This window comes from Myotis nattereri (genome assembly GCF_964212035.1).
Source record: "Myotis nattereri genome assembly, chromosome: 5".
NCBI lineage: Eukaryota > Metazoa > Chordata > Mammalia > Chiroptera > Vespertilionidae > Myotis > Myotis nattereri.
In genome coordinates this window covers 87,167,518-87,188,345 of record NC_138080.1, presented here as the reverse complement: position 1 = coordinate 87,188,345, position 20,828 = coordinate 87,167,518, and the positions used below count along the sequence as shown (strand labels likewise).

Here is a 20,828-nt window from a genome sequence, read left to right as displayed (position 1 = left end):
ATGATGCTGAAGAGGAGAGCCCAGTTTGGGTACTGCAGGAGCCCAGGTAACAGCAGATGGTGGCTAGACACAGACAGCAGGTTTGTCGATGGAAAGAAGAGGTTGCATTCTGGTTGTATTCAGAAGACAGAAGCAACAGCATTTCTTGACAGATTGGATAGGCAATGCAAATTGGATTGGGTTGGACTGGATGAATTGGCCTGAGTTACTAGAAAAACTTAGTCTTGATTGAAATGTGGAAGTCTATGGGTGCGGTAGTTTTGATGGCCAAAATTAAGTTTCTTTGGGACCATAAATTAAGTCCCTCTGTGTCTCCCTCCCTCTCTCATAGTTTCCTGAGATGCCTAAAGCCAAGTACTGCTGTGTATCCAAGGAAAACCATTCAGAGTCATTCTACTGTGGAAAACATCCATGCTGCGTGCACTCCTCACCCTCTTGGCCAGACACAGAGGCATCTTGTGTTGATCGCTGCCTTTCTTCTTACCCCTTGAATAAGAAAGGCAAAGCCAAAGAGGGGTTTTTCCTTCAAACTCATCTCAGACACTTGATTTTGATTTTAAGAGAGAGAGAGATGATTGAAGGGGATGAAAGAGGGATAAAATGGTGTTTGTTTTACATTTCTGATGAGGAGAACAGCTTGGATCGATTAGCTGTGATTATGCATTCCTGTGCCTGGCTTGTCACGGCACTCTCATCGGGAGAAACACATCACAGGTCCTATTCTGCAGGGCCTCTTGCAGGCAAACCTGACCTCAAAGAGTTTAACCAAGTCTTGTAACTTGAAACAACACACACACACACACACACACACACACACACACACGACCAAGTAACCAAAAAATATGGTATCAATCTCATTAGTACAGTGTTCTGGTTCATAAGGACCATAACAGAGGAGATAATTAGGATGCAAGACAGGCAAAGAAACCCAGGAATAAAAAAAATAAAAAAAAGGTAGTAATATTTCTTTAGGACTATAAATGTCCCCTATATATTTTTGCTTTTTTAAAAGAAGAACTTGCAAAATCCCCTCAAAAGACTTGGTGGCAGTAAACTATGGAAAAGATTCAGAGAGACCTCTGCAGGGTTTCACAGTGTGTAGTTTAATTCTTTTACTCTGTTCTAAATATAATCCTGCTTATTTGCATGTCAATCCCCAGAATGCTTTGTAATTTCACAACTCTTGGCTAGTGGTCTCAGCACTTAAGCTTTAAGAACAAAGCAAAATGTTTAGGGCGTGCCTTTGGTTTCCGTCTCTCCCCCCCCCCCCCCCTCCCCCCCGCCCCCAGTGCTTTGCAGAAGAGTTCTGGGAGGTGACCTTTGCCTGGCATTCATTGTCCTGGGCAGAGTATCACAGTGGAGTGGACTTTTCCTGTGAAGCCTGCATTCAGTCTAGTTACGCATGAATACACTGGAAGCTTGGATTAACTCAAGAAGGGAGTGTTTCGGAGGGCCTTAGTCTCCCCTTTGATTATGTCAGGTTCATGTCAGGTTTCTGGAAAGCCCCAGCTGAAGTATTCTGTCCTCTTTCTGTAGATTTTTTTTTTTTATAGCATCTCCATTGCAAAGTAAGCCTTCAACTTAATGAAAAGATATCCTGAAGTGTGGTCAGTGTTCTGCCTAACAGAAACGCGAATTCAAGATTCCTCACGCAGACCTAGTCATGCTTCGTGAGATGTAAAGACTTTCTATTTAGTAGGGCCTTAGGATCCACAGTTGAGGAGTGGGGATGTAGGAGACTTATCTTGAGAGGGATTTCTAATTTTTGCACAGCAAGCAATAGCTGTTTCTAAATGCCATGATTGATTTTTTTTTTTTCAGGGGAGCTGGAAGCTCCCTAGTCAAGCACCACTCACCTCCCACCCACAGTGGCTTCTCCAAATTTGCCTCCCTTGGCAGTTAACTCGAAGCAGGTAGTAAAGGAGCAATATATTCCAGCGCTGAAGGGCATGTTTTTGCGTCTGCTAACGGTGACTTTCGACTATCAGCCCTGCTACCTAAAGTAAACTCAGGAATGTGAACAGGTTGACTCACAAAATCCCTGGCTGCCCAGCAGTAACGTGCCTTCCCTTAAAGGTGTCATCTACTTTTTACTCAACAGAGCAACATCAATACTCTTTCTTCGATACTAAGAATCAGGTAGTGGCATTCCTTTAAAACATATTATTTTGATAACATTTTTAAATTCAGAAAAACAGTTGGTATTAGCTGACACGGTACCTACCCCTCGCAGCCCTTTGTGAGTGGGTTGCTTAACATTTTCTGATTCCTATTCTCTTGGTCTTAGGATAACAGTGGCCCCGACAGGCTGCACCAAGTCTGGCCAGTCCCGGGCTTTTTAAGGGTTTGTACCGGCTGTTTACACACCCAGCGACCAGCAGAGGCAGCGCCCAGCGCTTGGCTGTAACAAAGGCGGCGGCCACCCCCTCCAGCCCGCGAGGTGGATGGAAGGGGAGGGCAGGTTCTGGCAGGGACACCAGAGCTGTCACCTTTCAGAAATGAGGGTGGGGACGGGGAGAAATCCGACGGCGAGCTGGTGGGAGGCGCTGGCGCTTTCCCGAGCTGGGCCCTCGAGGCCAGGAGGGCGACAGCAGAGCTCCCTTCCTACCCGGGACTGCAGCATCCCGGCCCGGAAAAGTCCCTCGCGCCCCCTGGTGGCCGTGGAGCGGCCTGGCTCCGCCGCACAAGCAAGTCACCAAAAAAAAAAAAAAAAAAGGGAAGAAAAAGAAAAAGTGGGTGAGGCAGATGCAAAGAGGAAAATCAATAGGGATAAGAGAGAAGAGGGAGGAGTCGCGGATCAGCCATTCCCATTCTTGTCTTACGGGGTCCCAGCTGGCACCGCAAAAGAAAAAGAAAAAAAGCGCCCGGGCGTGAACGCGAGTGGAGGAGGTTGTGTGCGGGGGGGCCGAGGGTGAAAGGGGGACCAGGGAGATTTACTTTTGTCTCTGGCAGCCGCCGCGGGAGCCCGGGAGGGGGGCGGAGGCGAGGGGAGGCGGCGGCGCGGCCAGCGCACCACTCGCGCCACCTGATCTCGGGGCGCTGTGCGCGGAGGAAGGCGCGGGCGAGCCGGAGCCGAAGCAGGAGGGAGGGACGCCGCTGCTCAGCCACCGCCGCCACCATGTCCTACCAAGGCAAGAAGAACATCCCGAGGATCACGGTGAGTCCGGGCGCCGCCGCCTCCCTCCCTCTCTCGCCGGGTCCGCTGCGCTGCGGGCGGGGCGGCTGGGATCCCTGGTCCGGTCCCCGGGGAGGGACGGAGACCCGGGTCTGGGGGTGGAGAGCGGCGGTCAGTCCAGCCGGCGCGGCGGGCGCCACCCAGACGGAGCGACCCTGGGGCTTGGGGAAAACAAAACAAAGAGGAAACCCAAACACTGGCGCGGAGAATTTAGGACTATGTAGCCTCCTTTCCCACCGCCCGTAGTTCCCCAAGAACGCTGGGCTCACGGCTCTCCCCAGATCCCCTCTTCTCCCGGGGTGTCGGTGTGCGCCGCCCCAGGCCAGGGGTGCTTTTTGTCTAAGGTTGCTTTTGGCGGGGCGGGGTGTGGGGAGATGACACCTTTCCCCAGGGCACTGGGCGGTCCGACCGCGCCCCTCTCCCGCTCCAGCCCCGTGGCGCTGCCCGCCGTGCCGCTAGGGTGATGGGGTGTCTGGACCGTCCGTCCTCACGCTGTCCCCTTCTTGCCTGCATTCACCCGATTCATATTTCAGTGCGTCATATTCGGGACCGGACAGCTAACGTGGCTGTAACGGGCATGACAACTGTTGTTGGTCTTTTTTTTTCCCCCCCTCGATGCATTTTACATTTTTCGTGCCATTTCTCCTCCCCAGCCCACAAAAAGGCTGAGTTTTTAGAGCAAATTTTAGTTTGCAATCGCAGGCGCACGCTGTGTGCATGCGGTGTCCAACTGCCATTGTGTGCGAGACAGAGCCACCCTGGGCCTGCGGGTGTCAGATGCGCTGGGCGACCCCTAGGCGGGGTGGAGAGGGGAGGTGCATGATCAGGTACAGAAGCACACTTATACCAGAGACCAGCAAGATGCTTTCACGGCAAAATACCGCGCCCTGGGCTGGGATGCCTCCCTGAAATGATGCCCCCCACCCCCAATGGAAGGGACATACCACAAGCTAGGATGGGCATTAAAAAAATAAAATAAAAGCAAAACAAAAAAAGAAACCCCACTGACATTCGGGAGTTGAGCGCGGAGCAGGGCAGTTGTGCTTTGTCTATAGTGAATGAGGTGTGTGTGTAGTGCGTGTGGTGTGTAGTAAGGGAATGGGTGGCTACTCCATCTTTGCAGGGCAAACAAAGGAAGTGATCAGCTGGCCCCTGGGAGGCTCTGCAGCTGCCTGAGGGCAGAGCTGTACCTGCTGCTGCACTTAATTGGCCTCAATTCATTAGGTTTTGCTGTGGGCATGGGTCTGTTTGCACTTGTTCTCTTAGGCTTGGAACATCCTGTGCGTTTGTGATTGCCATGCAGGGCCTTCCCCTCTGTCGGCAGCAGGAGGCTGTTCTTGCCTCGCGTGCACTTGGCTAGGTGCTTTATTTCTGTTGCAGCATCCTACATTTTTCATGCCCTTGGGCTTCATGCCACACAAGTGTGCCCCACCCCTACCTGCTGTTTACCTGGTCCCAGGGAAGAAACACTCCCCCCAGGGAAAGCGTTGGGATGGGTAGGGATCCTTTTGTCAGGTAGAGGGGATGGGTTGAAACCCATCCTTCTTTACCACTCATTACCTGATACCATGAACTCCACATTATCGAAGAAACATTGTAGGTCATTTACAATGCACACTATTTTCTCAGTGCCAGTTGCTTTTGCAAAGAGCTGTGGAGGGTATAGTAAAAAAGAAAAGGCTGATTAGGACAAAAGCTCACTGTTTATACTTATTTCCCTAACTCAGAAGAGGTACACCCAGCTGTCATGCTATATGCAGGAGGTATGGTGCATATAAGCCACTTGCTTTACATCCAGTATGCATTTGCCAGTTCGCCTGTTTGGGATAAGCAGAAAACAAATTCCCCCCCCCCCCCCTAGTCTGAAGATTGCAATGGTTCTTATGGACTTAGCCTGTGATATGGCATTGAGGGCCACGCCCATTCTTCTAGGCATCATTTAAGCCACCCTTAAGGAAAGATGCAGAAATTTAGCCCTGATAACTTACCTGCCTTAGAAGCCACCATGGGTGTGGCTGTGTCCTAATCTCAGGGCCAGGTTTGCAAGGGGTTCCCTTTTGTTCCTGTTTGGATGCTCTTCCCTGGGGTGCATCCTTCATTTTCAGTGCGGCTTCCATCCTTTCTCTCTGCGCGTGGGGCGTGGTGCTGCATAGCAGCCGCTGCTTGAAGCTGGGGCTGTGTCTCCAGCAGCTGTGACAGGAATGTACAATGGCTGTGGATTTCTTCAACCCAGGCTGCCTGATATTCATTGTTGAAAGGGGACGGGGGCAAGAGGGGTAAGGCAGGAGTGAGGGGGATGCTGGTCTTTGGGAGCAAGAAATCCATTTGTAGATTTTTTTTTTATGCTTTGTGTTGTATTTCCATGAACAAGGATTCTATTTTAGAATAAAATAGTTTTCTAATTTTGCATGTCCAGAGATAATTATGGTTATCCACATATACAAGGGCTGAGATATTTATCTCCACAGTTAACATAAAAGCATGGAGATATATATATATGAAATATGATTAAAGACTTAAATATAACATATATCTCCTACTGTCAATTCTAGTACTTTTTAATGGTAAGATTGTAGGATTTGAATTAAGTTTATTATCCTCCCCATATTCCTTCCTGTGAAGGCTGCCCCACCCAGTAGCTGAAATGTCACTTTAATCTGAGGATGGGTGGGGACAATCTTTCTTGGCCCTGCACCCTCTATCTTCCCAGGCACTACCCGCTGCCACAGTCTGGGGGGCCTCAGTAAGGTTTTGTTGGTTCTTTCCTCCCACCTATTTGTGCTGCCCTCCTGAGATTTAAGCCTTCTCCCTACCCTGTGTTTATGGGTTTCCTGCAGGGGGTGGGGGTTTCTCCGTGAGTATCTCAGGCCCCAGCTGTCATGGTGCCTCCCTAGGTCATCTGTCTACGTGCAGGACCTGAACAGCCTTCCTCAGTACTAGACCTTGTTTCTAGATGTCAGACCTTGGCATTTTGGAGCAGGGCCCTTGCATTGGCATTCACCTCTGTCTCCACTAACTAGCACAGGGCCTAATACATGGACACCCATTGATGATCTGGTAAATCAAGGAATGAATTAAAACGTGTTCCTAATGAGAATAGCTCACGCCCATTGAGTGTTTATTACATGCATTGTCTCACTTCATCCCTGAATTGACACTGGGAGGTATTACAGTTATCCTGATTGTGCAGATTTAAACAAACTACCTGAAAATCCAATGCATTTGGCCTAGGTCAGAGCTGCAGTGTTAGAGGCAGGACGCACACCTACACACCTAGCTGAAATCAAAGTACATGTCTCTGCTTTGGCCATCACTCTTGCTTAGGGTTGCGGGGGCAGATGGTTTAGAAGAAAGATTCAGTCTCTACTCCTGGTAGGACTTGTGAAGCATAGTTTCCTGCCATTGTCAACCAATTGTGTAACACAGTCCCTCTTACTTTTTATAGTCACTAAATATAAATGCCAATTTTAGGGATGGTAGCTACCATATCAATGCTGCAGGCAGAATATTTGGATAATCACAGTCATTGTTCTCCTCTGATATAAGCTACAACTTTAAGCTGGCCGCAGGAGTGGGTAGGGAGCTAACGCGTAGGTTCCAGTGCTTTCCATGTATTCTCTTAGCAGAGTTTCCACACAAAAAACCATTTCACAGTTAAGGAAGTTGAAACATAGATAACTAGGTGAAGTCCCCTATCCAGTGTTACACAGTGAGACTTTGGGGCAAAGCTGGAAATGAAATCCATGTCCTGTCTGACTGCACAACCTCAGCTGCCCTGGTACAGCCACAGCCTCCCATAGGCACCTGAAAGGTGTAGCTAGAACTCCTGAATTCCCTCTGGGGGACCAATCCCAGAGAGCTGGCTTTTTGCGAATACTAATTGGATTTCTGTAAATACATTCTGGCAGATAATTAATGCATTTCCCCTGCCTTGGAGGTTGGACCATTGGTGTGTGATGTTTGGGAATTGCCAGATCACATCCTCAGTTGGAACGGGACCTGGAGAGTTCTGTCTAGGGCACCTAGTCTGAGCGCCGGGGGTGTTGTGAGCGCTGTGGGGGCCATGAGAATTGTTTTGGAGGGGAAGTGGGGGGGATGCTTAGGGACTTGGGGGAATACCCAGGTCTCTGTAACAGTGGAGCAGGGGAAAGTGCAGCCCTGCCCCTGGATCTATGTCTTCCTCTTCCTCCCACTTCGGATTGGGAGCAGATATAAGGAGATGGAGGACTAGCATTTGGGAGACTGAAGGAAGAGAGGTCATCCAAAGTCAGCTCTGTCATGTCAGGCATCTTGGAAGGCCAATTGCAGCGTAAAAGACAGAGGAAAATGATCAAAGATGTAGGAATGGAAAGCATCTTAGGTATCTGATCATGGAAATCTCAGCCCAGGCTCTGCCTGGGGTGCTCATTGTACTTTATATTTTGAGCAGGTCTGATTCTCAGCCAGGTTATTTCTCTTTCTCGAATAGCAGCGAAACACCTCAGGTGAATAAAGAGCTATTAGTAACTGAGGGAGCCAGCTGGGCACTTGGGGGAATTCTAAGGAAATAGGTTTCCTGAGAATATTCAAGTCTCTGGGGTAGGACTGTCAGTTTATAAATAAAAATCCATCTTGCTTATCTCACTGGGCTGTTGAAAGGCTCAAATGAGGAGTGCCCATGAAAGTGGTCTGTGAGCCCCGGATGTAGTCAGGCGAGTAAACACTGATTTATTTATACAATCTCAACCACTCTGGAATGTGGAAATGAATAAAGGAAGACTTGACAACGTCTAGAGTAGAAAGAGACTACTTAGGAAACTTTTAAAAAACACAACTTTCAAGAACAGACAAAAATGAGCACAATGTTATATAAAAACCATGATTTTTTTTCCTGCTCTGGTTGTGTTACAGTGTTCCTCAGAATTATGCTTGGCATTCATTTGTGACGATCTAAGAGAGGTCATTAGACCGCCTCTGGACTTGGAGACAGGGACTCTCCCTCAACCCAAATAAAGGGCACTTTCTTAGTGGAACTGGATTGTTTTCCGTCCCAATTAGCTTCTAGCCTGGAGGGACACAGGTTACAAATCCCCTTTCTAGCAATTTCTTCACAACTTCCTGTCCAGTGGCTTTTTCTCTGCCCTTTCTCCTCAGTTGGAAAAAAAAATAAAATTGAGTTTGAAAAAGAACAAAAATCTCTTCAGATCCTAACAGGCTCTCTGTTCTTTATGTATTGACATCTTTCATAGAACTATTTATGTCTGCTTATTGCATCTGAAAAAATGACAATATGTTTACAGTCATGGGACTGTCTCCCTGGGATGGAAATGTGCACATCTTTGATTAAATCAGCGCTTCTAATCATAAGGGGGCTGGAGGTTTGAATATGTCATCACCTCTGGGGATGGACGTTAACAGGAGGCCTGGACTGCTCCCTGGTTACTCCCTCCTTAAATCAGTGCTCCTCTCTGCCTTTTCTCCCATTTTCTGTAGGCTAGTGCGAAACAAATGGGAAAGACCCCGGACAGCCCAGGCAAACAGGCTCCTCTATCTTCCAACTCTTCTGCTGTGAAACCCCTCTCTCATCAGACTCAATATGTGTCTATCTCAGAATGTGAAATAGACCAAAAAATAGTTTAGTGGGATAGGAAGATTCTCCACCTGACCTCTTCTGTTGGCCCTAGTCTAGATTGTGGGGAACTCGGTGGTTAGAAAGACGGGACAAAGCATAGTGGAGTTATTATTAAATACCGACTGTTTATTCAGTGCCTTAGCACACACTACCTGGGTTATCTCACTTAACTCATGACAACTCCTGTAGCTATAATTATTCACCATCATTTTGTGGTCTGGGTAGAGGCTCAGAGAGATTGAGTAACTTGACTCAAGGCACACAGCTGGAAAAGCAAGATCTTGGGATGGATCCCTCCAGAGGTGAGTTAGTTTCACAGGCAAGAAAGCAGTAACTCTGTACCCACAGGTGACTATCCCCGCCTCCCGTCACCTCCAGCTGTCCACACCTGTTGGCTCACAAATGTCGGGCAGCGCTCATAGGATAGAAGGAGTGGGGATGGCCCAGCCAGGCCTATCACATCACCATTGGAACAGCAACTGAGTGCATGGCTTCCTGACAGTGGTCCATGCGTTGCTCTGCCAGCTGTTTGAGTTCGCTTCTGGCTGTTGCCCAGGAGCATGCATGAGTGGAAAAGGATGGAAAAACAGATGCTGTTTTTCTCCCTTGCCTAAGTGCAGATCTGGGCCCAAAGCCCCTTTTCACTCCGTGTCCCTGTCCTCTTCCTGGACATAGACAGAGCCAGGCTCCCTGTTCCCATCCAGCCAGGCAGAGTGACAGACCCTGGACACACCCAGATCGGGAAGCTCCGCTTTCTGGTGGCCCAGGAACCTAACCGGGACATCTGGAAATCAAAGACACGTTTCTTATGGCTTCATCAATCTCTTTTTCTTTCCTATGGAAGCACTGGACAGTGAGATTTGAAGGATAAAGTGAGATTTTATCTTTTAACAGAGGAGTTCCTTTGACTAGTAGAGCAAAGGAGTCCTCTTGTTTTGGGATGCAGGGGAAGGAAGAGAACCCCGGATGGAGTGTCAGCACCTTGTGGTTCAGCCTGTCCTTGCCTCTCGTTGACCTGTGACTTTGGGCCAACCCTTATTATCCTTCTCAGATTCTGTACCAGTCAAGTGAGGGCACTGAACTAGATGATCCCTTAAGTCCCTGGCAGTGCAAATGACTCCATGAGCTTTTATTTTGTCTTCTATTTTCTCATGAGATCATGGTCAGCCCCTCTCCACTTAGTTCCAGATTCACAGAGAGGAGTTCTAAGCCCTCCCCACCAGGGAAGGGAGAGCAGTGAGAAAATGGATGAGAGAACAGTTGTTGGCTTAAACTCAGCAAGACCAGCCAACATCTGTGTTGGATATAAGGGTCTTTGGTTGCTTTTTTACCCTTAAAATCCCAGCCCTTTTCTCATTCAGACAGAGGACTTGGTTAACAGACTCTGTGCAGGAGAGAAATAGAATAATGATGATTGGTAGGTTCTTTCCTTAGCAGAGTGTTAGAATTAATTCAAATGAGTGTTATAAAATGATACCATGATCTACTTGCTGGCACATATAGTCTCTCCTGTGGATAAGGCTACCATTGATAAGGGCACAAAGCCAACAATTGCCCCAAATCTAGATTGGTCAAACAAACAAGCATAACCAACAGAAAACAACTTCCGGTCTGTATATACTCACCAAGCTCTGTTCAGTTGCCCTGGCCAGTATCTTAAATGTGATGGCTGACATCCAATAGAAAGAGCCCTCCCCAAGGCCAAGTAATGCCATGGATGCTCCATGATGGATGGTTTCTGTTTTGTTACCACTGAATCTCCAGTATTTAGTTTTGGGCACATATTAAGCCTTCTGTACATATTTGTTGAATGAATGGATACATTTAACACTTACTTTGCGGGAATAATTTCAAGGGAGAAAATGATCAGAATGTGCATGCGTTTGCGCTTGTACACCATCCTCCCTGTCACTGAAAACTTTAGAATAAGATCACTGGCCAAGAGAAGTGTGACATTCCTTTAGTAGAAAACGCAGAGCTCACTGTAGCCGGGGACCTGACAGGTAAATGTGCCAGGGAGGCCATCCATCAGTGGTACTTCATTTTTCTGACCTTCATCCATTCTTCTTCTCCCAAATTCTGCATCGGGTCTCATTCTCAGCCTGTTTCAGGGGTCTGCCTGGGTACTTCTTGCTTGTATCCTTTCTCTTACTGCAAATGATTTAAAATAATTAATAGGGACCTTTAGGTCTTTGTCCAAATGGAGAAAATTGTCACTGTGACTTTTTGAAACAGGATCTGACACAGATTTTAACTTAAGCTGCTTCTGCCTTGGCGCAGAAAGCACAGTCATTAGAGTGATCAGCTGCGATTCCACAGGCCAGTCTGCATGTGCACAGCCCACTCTGCCATTCACAAAGCTCGGCCAAGGAGCGGCCCATAGTTCTTTTGGGTCTTCCTGTCAGGGCTGGCCATTTCAATGGAATGCTTGTTTGCTTGTGTGTTTGTTTTCTTAAAGATTTTTAGTCCCTCACCTTACCACATCTATCAGCTTTCTCTGGGCTTCTATTTGGAGCTTTTCCTGTTACTGGCTTTTATTCTAACATCCATTCTTTGTTTTGAGGGGAGGGGACAGTGGAATACATTTTAAGCGAGCTCATCTCTGTTTGTGAACTTGTACAGTTCATGGACTCAACAATCTATGTTCACTAATACTTACTGGACCCTTTTAAAAGGAGTATCTATGATGGATGGCAAAATGAAGACTTAAAGTATATTCATGGAACCTAAACCGTTTGATCAGAAAGCATTTGAAATACTATATGTATTAGAGTGTATCATCAATAATAATAATAATAATAATAATAATAATAATAATAAAAGGGTAGTATGCTAATTAGACTGGACATCTTCCAGACATCTTCTGGACATCCTTCCTGATGAAGCCTGGCCAGAGGGAAGGCAGCCCGGGTCCCAGGTGCTGGAGGGAAGCCGGTGCCGGCAGCTGGGGGAAGGAAGGCCTACTCTTACACGAATTTTCGTGTATCGGGCCTCTAGTATATAATATAATCAGCTGTAATAACAATATTTTGCTATTTTTTGATTGAATGAATAGTTATTGACCATCGACTCTGGGCCTAGCCATGTAATGCTTTTCACAGGAGCATCTAATCTAGAACATAACAATAAGAATTAGCATTTGTTGTATCCTGTAGTAACTGCTTCTCATCCATTAACTCATGCACAACTCAATTTGGTCGATGGATTTCCAAATACGCTTCCCATTTTATTGATGAGAAAACGTAGAAACATCAGGAAGTTTGCCTAAGATCACACAAGCCTTAACTGGTGGAACCAAAATTCCAACTGATTCAGAGCCCACATTTTTAACTCCACTATATAGTGCTACCTTACATTCTAACTTCTCTTATCTTCTCCCACCTCCGGGATCAGGAGATGTTGGTTCAAACAGGACTTCTCCTACTGCAAGTCCAGGGTTAAGTCCTTGTCTGTCCCTATTTTCCCTGAGGCATGAGTGAGGAGTTCTGGCTATGGGAGTCACAAAGAACAGCCAGGGGGTGCCCTCCTCTGCATGGGGTTCCATACAGGAGCAATGGCTGGTGCTGGAAGCTCTTCAGCCTTCCCATGAGGAACAGCCTTGCTTTTGGGCAGCTCCATACTGTTGCATTACCCAATCAACTTGCCAGGGATGTGCCCCCACTCTCAGCACTGAAAGCTCTTTTGCTTGAATTGGCAAAATGACCAATGAGGGATTCTTCTTAACATGGATTTGAATGCCACTTTCACATCCCACACCCCATGCTGCATTCCTCAGCTTATTTTTTTAAAAATATATTCTTATTGATTTCAGAGAGGAAAAGAGGGAGGGACAGAGACATAGAAATATCAATGATGAGAGAGAGAGAATCATTGATAGGCTGCCTCCTTCACAGCCCTTACTGGGGATTGAGCCCGCAACCTGGGCAGGTGCCCTGACTGGGAATCGAACTGTGACTTCCTGGTTAATAGGTCGATGCTCAACCACTGAGCCACGCCAGTTGCGCCTCCCCAGCTTCTTGGTAAATCCTAAGCAAGATTCCATGGAGGTTTAGACTTAACCTGGCTCTGTGAAATTCATCCTCAGAGCCTCTTTAGAGATTATTTTAATTCAGCTTTCCCTTTCAGATGAGGAAACCAAGACCCAAATAGGGCTGAATGAATTAGGGCTTTTTCTGGTACCTGGTTTACTGTGAGGCACTGAGATTTTACAATTGAGTAGAAAAAAACTTTTTTCAATTACAAAAAAAAGTATGAGTAGTTATAGAAATATGTACAAAAAAATCCCACAAGAAAACAAAATGAGGACAATAAAAATAAGCTAACATGAAATGAATCAGAGCTAGACATTGTAAACTTTATGAACATACCCATCTAGGATTTTTTCTTATGACTATACATGTCATTTATTAAAATGGTACCATATATTATTCATGTTGTTTTACATCCTGCTTTTTATTCCACAATATGTTATGACATTTTTCTGTGTTTTAAATGGTCTCCCTTAACATAATTTTAAATACCTACATATTATCCCTGTGTTTGGGTTTCTGGTTAAATTAATCCCATTTTGTTTAGGTGTTTTTTTTTGGTTTTGTTTTTTGGTGGTGGTTTCCAAGGTCTTGGCATTAACAACAACAATGAAATGCTGGATTCATTTTCAGATGCTGTTCTTTAGTTGAAGTTAAATTCAAAGCTACCCCGGGATGAGAGGTTGAATAACTTGCCCAAAGTTGCTCAGCTCATGGGTATCAGACTATAGATCCGAATCCCAGTATCTTTTTTTTTTATTTTTTTTTATTTTTTATTTATTTATTTATTTTTATTGCTTAAAGTATTACAAAGGGTATTACATATGTGTCCATTTTATCCCCCCGCCCTAGACAGTCCCCCAGCCTCCTCTATCCCCCAGTGTCTTATGTCCATTGGTTATGCTTATGTGCATGCATACAAGTCCTTTAGTTGATCTCTTACCCCCCTACCTCCTGCCACCCAACCCTCCCCGGCCTTCCCGCTGCAGTTTGACAATCTGTTTGAGGCAGCTCTGCCTCTGTATCTATTATTGTTCAAAAGTTTATAATGGTCTCTATTATCCATGAATGAGTGAGATCATGTGGTATTTTTTCTTCATTGACTGGCTTATTTCACTTAGCATAATGCTCTCCAGTTCCATCCATGACGTTGCAAATGGTAAGAGTTCCTTCCTTTTTAGAGCAGCATAGTATTCCATCGTGTAGATGTACCACAGTTTTCTAATCCATTCATCTACTGATGGACACTTAGGCTGTTTCCAGATCTTAGCTATGGTGAATTGTGCTGCTATGAACATAGGGGTGCATATATCCTTTCTGATGGGTGTTTCTGGTTTCTTGGGATATATTCCTAGAAGTGGGATCACAGGGTCAAATGGGAGTTCCATTTCCAGTTTTTTAAGGAAACTCCATACTGTCTTCCATAGTGGCTGCACCAGTCTGCATTCCCACCAGCAGTGCACAAGTGTTCCTTTTTCTCCACATCCTCTCCAGCACTTGTCGTTTGCTGATTTGTTGATGATAGCCAGTCTGACAGGTGTGAGATGGTACCTCATTGTTGTTTTGATTTGCATCTCTCGGATGATTAGTGACTTTGAGCATGTTTTCATATGTCTCTTGGCTTTCTGAATGTCCTCTTTTGAAAGGTGTCTATTTAGGTCCTTTGCCCATTTTTTGATTGGATTGTTTATCTTCCTTTTGTTAAGTTGTATGAGTTCCCTATAGATTTTGGAGATTAGGCCCTTATCAGATATGACATTGGCAAATATGTTTTCCCACACAGTGGGTTTTCTCGTTGCTTTGTTGATGGTTTCTTTTGCTGTGCAGAAGCTTTTTATTTTGATGTAGTCCCATTTGTTCATTTTCTCTTTAGTTTCAAGTGCCCTAGGAGCTGTATCAGTGAAGAAATTGCTTCGGCATATGTCTGAGATTTTGTTGCCTTTGGATTCTTCTAGAATTTTTATGGTTTCCTGTCGTACATTTAAGTCCTTTATCCATTTTGAGTTTATTTTTGTGTATGGTGTAAGTTGGTGGTCTAGTTTCATTTTCTTGCATATATCTGTCCAATTTTCCCAACACCATTTATTGAAGAGACTATCTTGGCTCCATTGTATGTTCTTGCCTCCTTTGTCAAATATTAATTGAGCATATTGGTTCGGGCCGATTTCTGGGCTCTCTATTCTATTCCATTGATCTATATGCCTATTCTTGTGCCAGTACCAGGCAGTTTTGAGAACAGTGGCTTTGTAATACAACTTGATATCTGGTATTGAGATCCCACCTACTTTGTTCTTTTTCAGAATTGCTGCAGCTATTCGGGGTCTTTTTTTATTCCAGATGAATTTTTGGAGAGTTCGTTCTATATCTCTGAAGTATGCCATTGGTATTTTAATGGGAAGTGCATTGAATTTATAGATTGCTTTGGGTAGTATGGACATTTTAATGATGTTGATTCTACCAATCCATGAACACGGTATGTTCTTCCATCTGTTTATGTCTTCCTCTATATCTTTTTTCAACGTCCTGTAGTTTTCTGAGTAGAGGTCTTTTACCTCTTTAGTTAAGATTATTCCTAGGTAGCTTAGTTTTTTTGGGAATCCCAGTATCTTTAGACTTAGTCTTATCCTCTTGTTATCGCTCGATTGCTTCAGCAGTTGTGCCATTTTCCAAGGAAATCTGTGTTCCCTCTCAAATGAGCATATTTGTTTCCTCGCCACCACCCATGCTTGCCTCCCCATCCTGTTGAGGCTGACGATGTTGTAGAAGTACACAGTGTCTTAGGACCTGAACCTACACAGCTGGAAGGAAAACGTGCCCAGTCCTTTCCCCGTCTCCCTAATGGCTTAACCTATACGCTGGGAAGCTGGTTTTAATTTGACATTTACTGTGTGTGTGTTTGTTTTTAACCCCACCCCTTAATTCTTTCAAGGTGACCTTTGTTTGAAATCATACACCCTTGCCCCTCAAATCCCATCTGTGCCCCAAAGCCTGATGAGATTACTTTGTTTGGGGATATTGATAAACTCAGAGTGGGGTTTCTGGCTTATCCAACTAAATTGCTTTAAATTATGGCCTTGGAGTAAGGGCTTTAAACAACTTAGAAGGTTTGAAAGCCATTGAATAGAATCCTCTGCTTCCAGAGGCCTCATCCTGAGTTTATTCCACAAAGAAGGTATGTTTTCGTTTTGTTTAGTTTTATTTCAATTACTTCATTGCCTGCTCTTTCTCAGACCCCTTTTTGCTGGGAAAAATTGTGGGAAACGCTTAGCCTTGCTCGGTTAAGGGCAGGAAGAGAAATAAGGAATCCGTTATTCTAAACCCTCTCATTTTAATGATTAAGAAAATATGGGCCAAAGAGGGAAAATAATTTGCCAAAGGTCACACAGCAAAATAGTTCTATTTAAAAAAAAAGGGGGGGGGGAATGAAACAAAAAAACAACAACAAAGCTTAGGATTCATTTCTCTTGCTTTGATTCAGTGCTTTTCTTACACTCTTTTTGATGGGGATGGGGAATGTGAGAGGCTGCTGTGTGAGGGGCTGTTGTGATCTGAATTTGTCCCCTCAAAATTCATGTGTTGAAGTCTTAATCCCTAGTATCTCAGAATGCGACTGCGTTGGAGATAGGGTCTTCAAAGAGGCAATTAAGTTAAATGAGGTCATCGGGGTGGGCCCTGATCCAGTAGGACTGGTGTCCTTATGAGGAGAGATTAGCACACAGGCACACACAGGACAAGACCCTGTGAAGACGGAAAGGAGAAGAGGGCCCTTTATAAGCCAAGGAGAGAGGCCTCAGAAGAAACCAGCTGCCCACACACACCTGGATCTTGCTCTTCTAGCCTCCAGAATTGCGAGAAAATAAATCTCTGGTGTTTACATTTAAGGCACTCAGCCTCTGATACTTTGTATGGCAGCCCTGGCAAACAGGGGGGGAGTTAAGAACAAAGACAGATAAAAACTCAAAACTTCAGCCCAGACAGGTGGCTCAGTTGGTTGGAGCATCATCCCATACATCAAAGGGTTTGATCCCAGGTTAGGGCGAGTATGGAGGCAACCAACCTGCCTTCCTCTCTATAAAATCCTTGGGTGAGAATAAACAAAAACAGCCTGGCCCTGCCGGGAGCCGGTCCATCCTTGCTGTTTTAAGGGACCTGGCATATATAGCATACTGTTCTTAATATGTTTGCTCCCCTTAGCGCTGTGTGTTTTAACCAAGGTCACCTCTCCGAGAAAGGTTGTTTCCCCAGGTAGGAATTTTTCCCTGAAGTCAGGGAGGGGATGCCTCTCCTAGAAAGGTTGTTTCCCCAGGTAGGAATTTTTCCCTGAAGTTAGGGAGGGAATAAAACCCCTCAACTAAGTGCCAGGCGGGTAATTAATCACTTTAACTATGAACAATCATGCTTAAGCTACATAATCTTTACTCCCTGGAATGGAGATAAGAAACGCCCTAACCTTTGTAATAGAGATTGACAGGATTAAAATCAACTGGTATAAATACAGATGTAATAAGACAGCAAGACACAGAACTTAGGAGACAGAAAGAAGACAGCACCTACACAGAACCTACAGACAGAAGAACTTCGCTGGAGAGAACATGGCAAAAGATCCTGGACTGAACCTGACTACAGAAATTGGCAAGAGAACCTGACTAGAACCTGGTGACTGAACTTGGCTGGAGAACCTGGACAGAACCTGGCTGGAGAACCTAGCGAGGGAACATGGCTACAGAACCTGGCTGGAGAATCTGGAGAACCTGGCTGGAGAACCTAGCAAGAGAACATGGACACAGAACCTGGCTGGAGATCCAGACCAGAAGTTGGCTGGAGATCCTGGCTAGGCTGCTGATCAACTGAACGCTGTCTTCGTGTCCTTCCTTCTTCGCCGACTCCGTCCACACCTTTGGGGACCCCTGGACCCGCTGGGGTTGGACCCCAGCATGGCCCGTGTTGCTCAGTGATTGAGCATCGACCTATGAACCAGGAGGTCATGGTTCGATTCCCAGTTGGGGCACATGCCCAGGTTGCAGACTCGATCCCCAGTAAGGGGCATGCAGGAGGCAGCCAATCAATGATTCTCTCTCATCATTGATGTTTCTATATCTGTCTCCCTCTCCCTTTTTCTCTGAAAATAATAAAAATTACTAAGGAACACAAAACTAACATCAAAGGTGGGAAGTTCTCAACGAACAGGAAAGGGAAACCCAGATAATTAATATTTATAAGGAATTATGCCATACCAGAGCCCATGCTAACTGATTTTCAGGCATGATTATATATATGGGGTCTCATTCCATCCATATAACATGCCTGGGTTATAGTTATCAGACTCACTTTACAGATGCAGAAACTGAGGCTCAGAAAGTTAGATGGTTATTAACTAACTGGTGGAATTAGCTCCAAATTCACCCCATTGACTGACTTTAAAATCTTCACTTAGAACACTCTGCTCCTTCCCAATGAGGAAGTTAATCCAAGCTGTTTAGTAAACATCGATATTAAGTTTTTTAAAGTTAATAATTTTTTCTTATTGTTAACTTTAAAAAATGACCTGTAATCCACTTACTTGATTGGACAGGATTTGGGTCCCTGCTTTTAGAATGAAAACAGGGATTGGGGAAACTTAAAAAGATAACCAAAGTATTTGAGTTTCACAACCAAGTCTTCCCAGTGGCTTACACCTTTGCATGTTAAAACAGACAGCTACACATAATAAAGAATTAATGTTGATAGTGATGGACCCTAGGCCCCGAAGACATCTAACCCAGCAAAGGAGTATCTATTACCAGCATTGGGTCATATTTGCTAAAGCAGGAAACCAGATCCATACATCTGTAATATGAGCAGATGTGGAAACTGTCTATGCCAGAATTTTACAGTGACATCTTTTAGAAGTATTTTTAAGAATAAGACCTGAGAAATATGCAAGTCACCAAAGAAACAAATTCCAATGAACTTGAGCTGCTGGTAAACCCAGTTATGATAGGAGAAATATGGGCTGCTTTAAATATTGAATGTAGATGGCTCTCTCACAACTGTGTCCTCCTTGGTTCAAAGTTGTGTGGCCTGTCAATGCTTAAATGTATAGGTTTAAACGCACTTGGACTTTATTAGTAAGAAGACACAATCAAGTTAAGAGTTCATTGGGCTTTGTTTTCAGCATATCCTGGGGTTAAGCCCCAGTTAAGCCGGTCTTAGACTAGCTGTGCAATTTTGTTGCCTCTACCTTTAGATTAGAATATTAATTCAACCAGTTCCCACCATTTTCATCACCCTAGCTCAAGCCTTTGTCATCTGATTGCAAGGCCCCCCTAATTAAATCACCCCATGTGATCCTTTAAAAATATAAATCAGATCCAATCATACCTCTGCTAATATATCTATTGCGCTTGGAATGGCTCTCAGGGTTCCACGTGGGCTGGCTCTGACTCAATCTCTCCGGACTTCAGTCCTGCCAGTGCCCCTCAGTGACTTGGCAGCAGCTATCCTCCCCTCTCACTGCCCCTTGGACCTGTACATCCATCTCCAGCTCAGAGCTTCTGTACTGGCCACTCCCGCTAACTGGGGAGCAGTTCATTACTTGACTTCTTCAGATCATTCAGAGCTCTGTCCAGCGGACAGCTTCTCAGACATGCCTTTGAAACCTCATTAGAGGCAGACCCAGATTCTCTTCCAAGCCTCCATCATCCCCTTACCCTCTTTCTGAATTTCACTTGAGACTGTTGAAATTACACTCATTTCCTAGCTTATGTGTTCTTTGCCCTTTCAGCCATACAGTACAATGGCAGGGAATTTCTTTTGCTTATTGTTGTATTCCTAGTCCTGTGAATAGGAGGCATTTACAATCGTTAAAGGAAGGAATGAATGGATAAAGAAAGAAAGAAAGAAAGAAAGGAATGAAAGGCACACTACTCCTTTATTGTAAACTAACATGGTTTCTTTGGGTTAAGTGGTTTGGGGAGGATGCTGTCAAGGAAACAGTATTATCATAGGGGCCATGTCTGTGTTGTTCTTCACTCTATCGCCAGGGCCTAGCTCAGGCTAACCTTGAATGAATGGAGTGATGAATGAAAGATGAAAAGACTTGGGATAACAGGGACAAAAGTGATAAAACACATGAACACCGCTGTGTCTGAGATGACTTGGAGGGACTTGCAAGAGTTGTGACTTGTTTGCTGTTTTTTAGACAGTTTAATACATGCCACATCTTGCTTTGATATGCACAGGACAACGGCAGCTGTACACTTCAGTAATCACAACACTTTTTGGAACAGTTCTGAGCAGAGACACAAAAAGAGCACACATTTTGGAACTTTTGCAAGAGAAGGTTATTCTGCTGGTGTTAGAATCATACAGTGTTAAATGGTGATTATTGGAAAGAGCATAGCTTCGTGGCTTTGCAGGTAGGGATGAAGGCTGCAGGCCTCCGGGTGCAGGGCAACATAGTCCTGTAATGTCAGTGTGATATTTGCAAATAAAAGCAGTCTTGAGTACATTCCAGGAGGTGCCTGTTGTGTACAGTCTTCGATCTTTGCTGAAGGTGAAGAAACATCTCCCTATAGGAGTAACTGCTGACTCTGATCATTTCTAAGTGGAGCCTCAATTGTATTTATCTTAAGTGTTCATATCCTTCAAAGCTGGCCTGACCTCTTGAAGTCCTTGTTCTCAGAGCATCTGTAGTTTTCTCTGTCACTATAACTTGGAGAAATTTGGGGCACAAGAGTAAAATAACCACCTACCTAGCAAATGAAAGTGGAGCTGTGGGTATGCAGGTTTCTAGGCAGATAGATGGCTGTGACCAAGAGAATCAGTCATCACCATTGTCTGCTTCTTGTGTCAAGAAAGAGCCAGAAAGCCCTGGCTGGTATGCTAAGTGGTTAGAGCATCAGCCTGCACACCAAAGGGTCACGGGTTCAATTCCAGGTCAAGGGCATGTACTTGGGTTTTGGGTTTGCTCCCGGCCCCAGTAGGGGTGTGTGCAGGAGACAACCAATTAAGGTGTCTCCCTCACATCGATGTC

At 45.2% G+C, this 20,828-nt stretch overlaps 1 protein-coding gene across 1 annotated transcript in view; it reads left to right on the top strand.

Annotated features, from left to right (window-relative positions):
- The first annotated feature begins 2,848 nt into the window (after positions 1-2,848).
- DPYSL3 (dihydropyrimidinase like 3) overlaps positions 2,849-20,828 on the top strand; it is a 63,224-nt gene continuing 45,244 nt past the window's right edge. The window contains exon 1 of the mRNA XM_081091217.1: positions 2,849-3,157. Coding sequence (XP_080947343.1) covers positions 3,119-3,157 — 39 coding nt within the window. The 5' untranslated portion in view covers positions 2,849-3,118. The remainder of the gene's footprint in view (positions 3,158-20,828) is intronic.